The sequence below is a fragment of the Prosopis cineraria genome, unplaced genomic scaffold (assembly GCF_029017545.1).
Source record: "Prosopis cineraria cultivar Desert tree isolate PC_DT_omini unplaced genomic scaffold, ASM2901754v1 PC11, whole genome shotgun sequence".
Taxonomy (NCBI): domain Eukaryota; kingdom Viridiplantae; phylum Streptophyta; class Magnoliopsida; order Fabales; family Fabaceae; genus Prosopis; species Prosopis cineraria.
Genome location: NW_026555342.1, coordinates 13187595 through 13199069, shown reverse-complemented (window position 1 = coordinate 13199069; position 11475 = coordinate 13187595). Strand labels below are relative to the sequence as shown.

The 11475-nt window shown below is 29.9% G+C and overlaps 1 protein-coding gene across 1 annotated transcript; it reads left to right on the top strand.

The window, feature by feature from the left end:
- The first annotated feature begins 735 nt into the window (after positions 1-735).
- Positions 736-3938, top strand: LOC129285214 (cytochrome P450 71D8-like). Its single transcript, XM_054920795.1, has 3 exons — positions 736-1352; positions 2084-2524; positions 3108-3938. Exons 1-3 carry the CDS (start codon positions 882-884, stop codon positions 3723-3725), a joined length of 1530 nt encoding a protein of 509 aa, XP_054776770.1. The 5' UTR covers positions 736-881; the 3' UTR covers positions 3726-3938.
- The last annotated feature ends 7537 nt before the right edge of the window (positions 3939-11475 follow it).

Genomic DNA, 11475 nt, shown 5'->3' with positions numbered 1-11475 from the left:
AATTTTTTTAATTTTACTTCTAATAATGTCAATTATTATTATGGTGGTGGTGAGTAAAGCATATAATTAATATCTTTTTTTTTTCAAGACAATGGCATAATTTTTTAATTTTACAAAAATATCATGATGCTTTTACATTTAAAAACAAAATAAACTTTTAAAAAATGTCCTATATATGTACATATAAATGGTGAGAATATTCCAGATGTGCACAATCCTCATGCGTTGAGCATTCATACGCCAAATTAAGAATTTAAGAACTCTTTCCCTTGTCTCATCTAATTAAAGGTTAAAAATTCTTTTTCCTTCTAAACTTTTTTTTTTTTAAGTATTGGGAACCCTATATTAAAGAGTGGGATAATATCTTTCTAAAAACTTTTTGGGGAACCAAAATAGCCCTTTTATTAAAGACATGTCATATTTTCTATTACCTATTGATTACAATGGGGCATTTTGATCATCCATTTTAATCATCTGACATAAGCTAAAGTGACTGGATGTGGCTGTGCAATGGCAGTGACATGAATTAAGCCTAATTTTAGCAAAAAATGAAAGCAAATTGGGTGAAAATACTTTATTATTACTACATGTAGGCCTCACAACTATTATACGCAAGCAGATAACCAAAAAAAAAAATGACGGAACGAGAAGGTGATTTTGCTTCTAAAAAAATTATTCAAGGCTTGACAGCCAGCCAGTCCTCTCAACAAAAAGTAATGGGGTACGGAGAACACTGTCATCCACATATATCAGGGGTTAAAACTAGCCAACCATCTAGCCGATAAACACTTGCCGCTGGCACACTGGACTTCGCTTATTATCTATATAATCATTTATCTGGTTTGATTACAAACTAGTAAACCTTGGAGCTCGCTGGCGATATGGAGTCCCAAGTTTCCTTCTTGCTTCTCAGTCTCTTCCTCTTCTTGTTGCTCCTCTGGTTTACAAAGGCAAAGAACAAAGCTCATTCTAAGATTGAAATCCCAGGGCCATGGAAGCTTCCTGTACTGGGAAATCTTCATCAGTTAGCAGCAGCGAAGTCATCACTTCCACATCATGCTCTTCGAGAGCTATCCCTCAAGTACGGACCTCTCATGCACCTTCAGCTTGGTGAGATTTCTACAGTGGTTGTGTCATCCCCAGATATGGCCAAGGAGATTATGAAGACCCATGATCTTGCCTTTGTGCAGAGGCCTCAAGTTTCTACCGCTGGTCACATCCTTAGCTATGGATCATCTGACATCGCCCTTGCTCCTTATGGTGAATACTGGAGACAGATGAAAAAAATATGTACGTTACAGCTCTTGAGTTCCAAGAAGGTTCAATCATTCTCCCATGTTCGACAAGATGAGGTACTACGATATATATATTTATATACACGCACGCGCTATTTATTATATGATTTGTTTCGTATTTTGATATTTGATAATTGGTGGCCCCTCAAGTTTGTCTTGGACTTTCAGTATTCGTTTAATTTTTTTTAAATTTCATGTTTAACAATTTAATTCCTTAATTTTTTAAAAAAATTATAATCAGTTTTTTAAGTTTTAAAACACAAATAAACTTTCAAATTAATTTGATGTGTAAAATCTGTTAATGATTTGATAAGTATACGTAGCTAAATAAAAATAAATTAATCATCGAACTAGTTTAATTTTTATTACTATAGTACTCTACGTTGTGTTTTGTTCTTTTTTCATTAAATTTTTGGGTTTGTTTTTTATACCTAAATAATTACACTTCTTTTCGTTAATATACATACATATTATCAATATTTTGTTATCTATATCAATAAATTTTAACTCCATGCATTATGTTAATCTTTTTAAATAATAAAGACCTGATCAATAATTGAGATAAATTTAAGAGATTAAATTTATAAAAATAAATAAATTTGAGGAATCAAATTAATAATTGAGAAAAACTTGAAAGAATATAAATCTAATTATCCCTTGATGATAATAACCAAACGAATGTCTTAAAAGCATAACAATGTTATCAATTAAATGAAAATTCTAGTAGAATTAGAACTATATTATTTATACCTAATGAACTAATTTCGAGAATATCAAATTGTGATCAGGTATCTCAACTTATAGAGTCAGTTCAATCATCGGCAGGTTCAGTTGTGGATCTATCGAGCAAGATTTACTCTTTGACTAGTTCAGTAGTTACAAGGGTAGCATTTGGCTCCAAACGCAAAGATGAAGAGCTTTTGCACTGGCTGGATGAAGCATTAACACAACTGAGCGGATTTAACTTGGTTGATTTGTTTCCTTCAATGAAACTTGTTCTTCTCCATGTTACCAGAATGAAAGCAAAGTTGATGAAGATTCACAAGAATTTAGACAAGATTTTTGAAGATATTCTCCAGAAGAATCGAACGAATTTGCAGTCAACACCAGAAGGAGGCCGTGAAAGTGGCTCTAGAGAAGACAATCTTCTTCAGGTTCTTTTACGAATCCAGCAAAGTGGAATCCAGGACATCCCAATTACAAATGACAATATCAAAGCTATTATTTGGGTTAGTACTTCTTACCTATGTCTTTGGTCCATCTCAAAATTTATTTATTTATTTAGTTATTTGAATTAACAAAAGTCACGGTTAAAATTGTGCAATTATAAACAAATCAGAAAATATTCTTAAAAAGTCCTCTAGAAGATTTTTTGATGGAATTAAAATATGAAAAAGATTTTTTGCTTGAGTCACGAGACTCAGGAGAATTCTGACTCAATGAAACCAAACATGCATCCAAGTGTACTCTTTTTTCAATTTTGATTTCTTCCTCAAAATTACAGAGTTCAAAACATTTTCTGCTTGATATGCCAATCAATTGGAATAATGATTTGCTTCCCTAAAAATGCAATTAACAGAGATTTGCCAATCGTACGAAAAAAGATTCCTCATTTTTATTAAAAAAATTGATTAGAGGATGACTTGGTGCGTTTTCATCATAGAGTTCATTCGATTTTAAAAGAAACCACGTCTATGTGCGCGCGTGTGATGAAGAACGAGAATGTAAGAAAACCACAAACAAACCAAATGTAGTCATGATAATCTATGGGTAATGCTAATAAAAAACGAGTCTTTGGAGCTCGTTGTGTAGGATATGTTTTCCGGGGGAACCGATACGTCAGCAACAACGTTAGAGTGGGCCATGTCAGAATTGATGAGGAATCCAAGGGTGATGGAGAAGGCACAAGCTGAGATAAGAGAAGCATTTAAAGGAAAGAAAGTAATTCATGAAAGTGACTTGGAAAAACTCAGTTACTTAAAATCAGTGATCAAAGAAGCTTTGAGGCTGTACCCTGCAGTTCCCTTGATGGTGCCGAGAGAATGCAGAGAAACTTGCAAGATCAATGGCTATGAAATACCCATCAGAACTCAAGTGATAGTAAATGCGTCGGCGTTGGGAAGAGATCCAAATCACTGGTACGAAGCAGAGAAGTTTATACCAGAAAGGTTTCAGGGAAGTTCTGATATTGATTTCAGAGGAACGAACTTTGAGTACCTACCTTTTGGAGCTGGAAGGAGAATGTGCCCAGGCATTACGTTTGGTTTGGCAGTGGTTGAGCTTTGTCTAGCAAGCTTACTGTACCACTTTGATTGGAAACTCCCAGACGGAATGAAACCAGAGGATTTAGACATGACTGAAGCCCTTGGCATTACAGCTAGGAGGAAGAACAAGCTCTGTTTGATTCCCACACCGTACAATGAATATTGACAGTTCCTCTTCAAGGCAGTTCCTAAATGAAGCACAATATTGATCATTAATGTTATATGATGTGAGAATCAAACACATATAGCTTTGCTCTTCCTTAATGTGTGTGTGTGGGGGGGGACCTATTTATATAATCTTTACTCTAGCCAGTTATCTTCGCACTGTACTTTTGTACCTGAATTATTTAATAAGATCTTATTTTCAGCACGGACAAAACTTGGTCATATACATGTGGGAATTTAAGAAAATAAGAGGAAAATAATAGAATAAACTAGATTTTATCCTCTGTAAAATTTTGAAAAAATAAAATTTAAATAAATATTAATTTTATAAGAAAATAAAATTAACATGTAAAATAGAATTATATAAACAATTACAATTTATTTATATTAAAAAAATGTAAACAGCTCATTGTTATGATACCAGGGGGGAAAAAATAAGTTTTAGCACTCTTCCCCTTGTTTCTTCACCCCCTCGAACTAAATAAACTACAAATACTAAAAGAAATTAAATATTTAAAAATTAATTTAATAATTTTATATATGGATTGATGTTTTTAGTAATAACTAATTTACAAAAAATAATTGTGCATAAAAGGAGTGAAATGAAGTTCTATAAGCAAGCACAAATACAAAGGAATAACATTTGAGATAAAAAAAGTAGCTACGATATTAACAATAAAAAGTTAAAAGCTTTCCTAAAGCAAAATATAGTGACATCCTCTCTATTTTATTTTAATTATGGATACATCTCCTCTATCTTTAAAATTAATATAAATTTTTTTAGAATCAATAGTAACAAAATACAAAGCACATATTTAATTTTTAATAAAATATTATACTCATATGAATATAAAATCTAAAATATCCTTTTTTAAGAACTGTGAATATTAAAAATATTAATAACACCTTACTTTATTCTAGAATATTTCACCCCAATTTCCTCTTTTAAAAGAGATCTTAAGTTCAAACCTAACGTTAATATAGTTGTGTGCAAAAGTACATTTGTCTTCCTTTCCTACAAAGAAATGCTAGGTTAAAGGTAAATTTTCTTTTTTTAAAAAAGAATACTTCACCCCAGAAAATTTTAATAGTATATTTTATTTCAAAATTTATTTTATTTTTAAATTTTTTACTTATTAAAACTTAAATAGTATATTTTATTTCAAAATTTATTACCTTTTTATTTGTTGTATAAGTTATTTAAAAATTGAGGGCTAATTTTAAAAATGCATAAATAATAAATATGTTGAAATGATATCATAAATCTTGATAACAAATCATTATATAATAGTGGAAATATCATTATTCAATACACCCTATTTGAAATATAATGTATTTGAAGAAGGGGCAGTTAAATAAAAAAAAAATGATCTAAAAATGAAATGACTTTCTAAACTTACTCATATTTAAAAATAATTTTTTAAAAAAACTTAGAAAGTTGTAGATAAGAGTGATTTTAAAATAAGCTAATTAAATAATACATAGAATAATAATTTTAATAAAATAATATTAATTATATTTTTTATTTGTATAAGATAAAAAATTTAAATTTAATTTATGTAGGGATACTCATTTTGAAATAATACACTAAAATAAATAAATTTTTTTAAATTTTATACTTTTGTTTAAAATTTATTTTTTAAATATTAAAGTATCCATGGGATGCATGAAAAGTAAAGAGCCTGAATTATATGAATGATAAGCAAATCCTTCAAAATATCATAATTTTAATGAAGTATTTAAATATTTCTTTGTCAATGAATTTTAATTTGAAAAGATCATTTTTTTCTTATTGATAGGTTGTGATTTTTTGTTTAATTCTTACTATTCTTTAAATAATATTCTTTGAATAAAGTTATTATTTTTTAAATAAAAATTATGATTTGAGTTTCTTATTTTGATAACTTATTTTTTAATAATAAAAATTAGACTTGATAAGTTGTGAATTTTTATTCAATTTTACAATTTATAAAAAAAAGTTGTTATTCATTAAGCAGAAGTTGTAATTATGACTTATTTTTAAAAACAAAAATTCTACTTGACAAATTATAATTTCTTATTCAACTCTTATAATTTATGAAATAAAAATTATTATTTCTTAAATAAAAATTATAGTTGAAGTTTTTTATTTTCAATAAAGATAAAATAATATTTTTATATTAAAATTTATTGGATCCGCTCCCCAACTCTCAAAATACATGACCTTTCACTCTTTGGGTAGTGCTTTGAGAAATAGATAGGATCGGAGGGTCCAATTAATTGGATTAGTGTAACATTTAAACCAAATTAACTTGGTAAGTTTTGAGATAGTTGAATTTGACTTGAAAATCAAAGTGAGTTAACTAGGTTCAAAGTAGAAAAAAAAAACAAAAGCATTTAAGCTAAATCACTTAGATTCGTGTCTTCTCTTTTCTAATCTTTAGTTCTGTTCTATTTTCTCTTATCTCATCTTCAATTTTTCCTTTAAGGCTTAGACTCAATTTTTAACCCTTCTTTCAATTCTAACGATTCAACCTTTGATATCGAGATTGAAAGCTCGTGAGTCATGACATGATGGTGTGCCTCCAACTCTAGCATTTTGCTTTAAGATTGCAAGCTTGTGCTGACATACCTTTGCTTTCTACTCCAGTGGTCCAAACATTTAGCCTTTAATTTTGAGATTTCATCAACAAATTAATATTTTATTTATATATTTATTTATATAAATATTATTTTTATTTAATTTTTATGTTATTAGTTTAATAAGAGTTTGAAGTAGAGTAAAGTCAACAAGAGTGATGAAAGTAATAAGAGCAAAGTGTATCTTCTCGATTCACTTTGCAATAATTTTTTTTTTTCCATTTAAGTTCTTCCTTCTTTGTCTAAGCCTATCCTAATTATTTGAAAGTTTTGCCACTCAAGATACAGCAGGTTTCAAATTTGCATTTAGTCTTTCAGCATTATCAAAAAAAAAATTAATCATTTAATCCTTGCAATTTCAACTTGATTGCAACACATCCCTTCAATTTTGAGTACCTATAAATCAATCTTTTAACTTTAAAGACATGTGTACATCGGTCCTTGCCATTAGTGAAGCAAGGAGGAGCCTGTCAACGTGTCACAAACAGTGTCAACAAAGTTAAATGTAGCCTCCATGGCATCCTCGTCACCACCATTGAGGATTACGTGTTAGAATGATTGGTGAAAAAAAAAATAGAATTAGAAGTCACCTCGAAGAAGAAAGAGGAAAAGGAAGAGAATCGGGTTGTTCACTCACTTGCTCTCACCTCTCGATCTTACTTCTCAGGCATTGCTCGCCATCTCTAACTCGTTGGTTATGGTGGTCGCCATGTCATCTACTTTTCTTTTCACACTATTATTTAACTAAACTTTTGGCCACTAGTGAGAGCTTTTATCTGTCCCCCAATGCCGCTTCCATATCATTTTTCATGTTTATTTTCTTATTCAGATTAGCTTGTTCTCACCATGCTCTGTAAACAGAGTTTTCTTTGATGCGCTAGAGCCTAACTATTACTTGGAGCACCTACATTATACAGCCTTACACGTGATCTTGATGACATCCACGTATTATCTTAAGGTTTTTTATTGATGCAATGTTATCGTCTTTCTCTTTAACTTGGTATTCGCAGACAATCTGATGATAATGAATTTTTATAAGGAGTGACTTATAAGAGGCAATGTTAATGCAAGGAACAAACGGCCTATATCGAATTAGGTCTTTAAATGCTTCCCAGACTATTGACACACAAGGATAAAATAATATTTTTATATTAAAATTTATTGGATCTGCTCCCCAACTCTCAGAATACATAACCTCTCACTCTCTGGCCAGTGTTTTGAGAATTAGATAGGATCGGAGGGTCCAATTAATCGGATCGGTGTAACATTTGAACCGAATTGACCTGCTAAGTTTTGAGAGAATTGAATTTGACCTAAAAACCAGAATGAGTCAACTAGGTTCAAAGCAAAAAAAAAAAAAAAAAAAAGCATTTAAGCTAAATCACTTAGATTCGTGTTTTCTCTTTTCTAATCTTTAGTTCTGTTCTATTTTTTTTCAGCTCAGGCTCAATTTCTAACCCTTCCTCCAACTCTAACAATTTAACCTTTGATGTCGAGATTAAAAACTCGTAAGTTATGATATGATGGTTTGCCTCTAATTCTAACGTTTTGCTTTGAGATTGTGAACTTGTGCCTTTGCTTCCTGCTTTAGTGGTCCAAACATTTAGCCTTTAGTTTTGAGATTTCATCAACAAATTAATATTTTATTTATATAAATATTATTTTTATTTAATTTTTATGTTTTTGATTTGATTGTGGGCCTAATCAATTGCAACGTAAAAACTGTGACTCACTTTTCTTTTCAGTTTCAAAATGCTGTCACTTACTGTCTCAGAATCCACACCCTTCAATCTTACCAACGCCACACACGTCTCTCTCCCAATCCATCTTCATCACCGTCTCACCCTCTCTCAATCCTTCCCTTTGTCCCTTTCTGCGCCTCGTAATCCTTCAAGATCTCCCACTACCCTCTTTGCTTAAAGCTCCATTGTCGTCATTGATCACTGCTCCTTCTCTTCTCTTTTACTTCGACTGTCGTTTCTTTGCATCCTTTCAATGTGTCATCCTCAATCTCTGCCCCCTCTCTTCTTCTTGCACTCTGTATGTCCCCATTTCTCTGAGGCTGAATCTTGGTTGCATCACCTCGCCATGGCTCCAGATCTACTCTTTGAACCTCTGGACTCACCTTTTCTGATTTCGTCTGGCCGACATTTTAATTTTCTTTTCATCATTTTTTTCCCTTTGATCTTTATCAATTTATTGATGTTTTGTGCACTTATGAAAGCATTTTGTGGTTTTTATTTTTGACTTTTTGTTGAGATATGGTTTATATATATATATATATTGATGTTGCTTTTATTTTTTATTGTTTAATTTTAATTTCTTGTTTTGGTGCTGAATTGATATTGATTTTGGTAGCTCTATTGAATAATTGTTTATGGATTTGTTTAAAAAAAAAATCTGATTGAAATTTGATCTTGGTAGTTGTTTTTTAAAATCTGATCTGATTGACTGATTCCTTCCTTATTCTTTTGATTATGATTTTTTTAATTAATTTGTCCTCTTTTAGATTTTGGTGGATGGGCGAATTTTATTTTGGTTATGATTTTATATTTAAAATTATTGTAAGAATAATAATGGAAATATAATGTTCAGGGAATTGTAGAACTACAGTAACAAATCGATGCATCTTCCCGGGGGGGGGGGAGTAAAAGGAGAAGATGAAAAAGCCAGACGGTAACAGTACTCATCCAACGGCTTTTACAAGAAAATTATAAACTAAATATAAATATAAATATAGATTGGCACGCAAAATTTAATGTGAAAAAATTTTAATGTCGTAACAGACAAAATCAGGTTTAGAATGAAAAAAAAAAATATATATATATATAATTTAAGGCCTTCTCAATAAAATTTATCGTAATAAAAATAATTAATTTTTTATTAAATATTATATTATAAAAATAGGTATATATTGTTATTAAAAATTGAAATTTAATTTATATATTTTGTAAAGATTTTTTTTTTAAATTTAGTAAGTTAAGGTTTATCTTTTAATAATATATATATATATATATATATTTATAAGACAATATCTGCTGCAAAATCAATAGGCTGTTATTGTAATAAATTCTTTTTTTAAAAAAATAATTTTGGATCCCTGTACTTCGATTATGTTTTGCGATAAGTTTTTGTATTTTTTTGATATTTTAGGTTTTTATAGTTTTATTTTTCATTATTCTATATTCTTTCATGAACAAAGTGTATGAATCTTAGAAAGATTTAAAATACTGAAAAACAAAAATATAAAAACTTAAAATATCAAAAAAATGCAGGAATTTATAATAAAATTTGAGCAAATTATATAAATTTAAAGTTATATTTTCTCATTCTCTTGAGAGGACATTAAATGTCATTCTCTCTAAAATATATAAAAATTATAATACTTATAAATAAGCCATTAATATAACTCATTTCTCTCCATTTACGCAAGGTATACAAAAGTTAGTGACAAATTAAGAGGAGGCAAGGAGGTTGCTCCATCCATCGCATTTAGTAAACATCATTTTTGTTTTGATCAAATTGGCCCCCCAATCATTAAGTTCTGAATCTGTCCTTGCTTAAAATAATGAAAAAATTACTTGGAACATTAGAAAAATCATTTTGTTCATGATTCTTGAAACTTATGAATAACTTTATAAAGATTATATATTTTTACATTAATACCAAATGTTTTCTCCCGTAACTAAATATTTCAACTGCCTATACTTTTCTTTTATCCAAGCTTTTACCTAAACTTCATTCCACCTTTATTACTTGCCTGTTGGTCTGAGTGTCATTCGATGATACACTACAAGAGGTTAGCATAAAGTTTAATTCACATGCTATGTTAATTTAAGTCTCCTGTCATGTTTGTGTGCGTGTAGACAAATGAAGGAGATAAGAAATCTATGTTCGTTTCATTTCCACATGTCAAGATATAGATCTTTCTTCACACAGTATTATACATTATGATGAGTACAAGTTCAAAAGGATAGCACATTCCAAAAAACTAATTTATTAGATAAGAGATTCTCTCACACTTTTCACACCACTTATAAGGCTCCTCGATGTGAGACTCATGATAATACCACATCGTCGAAATTTGATATCCCCAACACTCCACGGCACTTCACTCAACCTCATATCAATCAGAACCCTTAGTGGGTAGCCATTTCCTTTACATCAGCCTTTCAATAAAAGCACTAATGTGATAAGCACAAATTTAAAAGAAGAGCTCATTCCAAAAGATTAGCCCGTGGGTGGAAGAGCTCCCAAATTTATAAACCTCACTCCACTTGTGCAGCTCCTCAATGTGAGACTTATGACACACAATGCACATAGTCTTTGGTTATCACAACTATCCATCCATTTATGGGACATGCAAAGGTGGCAAACTTGGATTCACACAATTTATTCCTTTTCTTTTTTCACATCACAATTAATAGGCGTGTATATATATTATAAAATTTCAATATTACATATTATAATTTTTAAATTTGAACTTATTAGGAACAATCATTCCTTTGAAGTTGATCATCCATATATTTTTATTTTTATTTGAGATTTTAATTTTTTTTAAAAGAAAAATTTAGGTGAGTTTAATAATAGGGATTAACTGAGACCAAGATGTATTCTAAGCTCAACAAGCATTTACAAAATTGCTTACTTATTACCTATTAACAATATCCTCAAATTTACTGCTGAATTTGAGTCCATGATTTTATGAGTTATGGGTCAAATTATTATCAACTAAACTCACGTTTGTTAGATCTGTTTTAATTTAAATTTGCTAAAATCACACGTGTATATTTTTTTTTATTTCCTTATTTTTTTTCTATTATTCACATGATTCTTGACCTTAGTTAGATTTTTACGTAATAACATAATGTTGGTTTCTTCCTCAAGCCCCTTTACCATTTTCTTTTCTGTAACTTCCTTTTTATTGTCATACTTTTCACTTCTTTGCTTCTTCATGGCCCGTTTATACTTCCTAAATTCAGCGTATTAACATTTGCCCTTGCATCAGTCAATCCTTTTTTAAAAAAAAAAACACACACACACACACTGCACATTTGAATCCAAAAATTTTGGAGTAGTAAAAAAATTAAGAAAAATTAAATAAATTGTACAGTTTAATAATAGGTTCTATG

What these genes read in the sequence shown, in the direction of transcription:
- LOC129285214 (XM_054920795.1), top strand. Translation starts at nt 882, where the DNA reads ATGGAGTCCCAAGTTTCCTTCTTGCTTCTCAGTCTCTTCCTCTTCTTG. An exon ending in CCCATGTTCGACAAGATGAG is followed by an intron (nt 1,353 to 2,083) that starts GTACTACGATAT and finishes AATTGTGATCAG; the next exon opens with GTATCTCAACTTATAGAGTC. An exon ending in ATATCAAAGCTATTATTTGG is followed by an intron (nt 2,525 to 3,107) that starts GTTAGTACTTCT and finishes CTCGTTGTGTAG; the next exon opens with GATATGTTTTCCGGGGGAAC.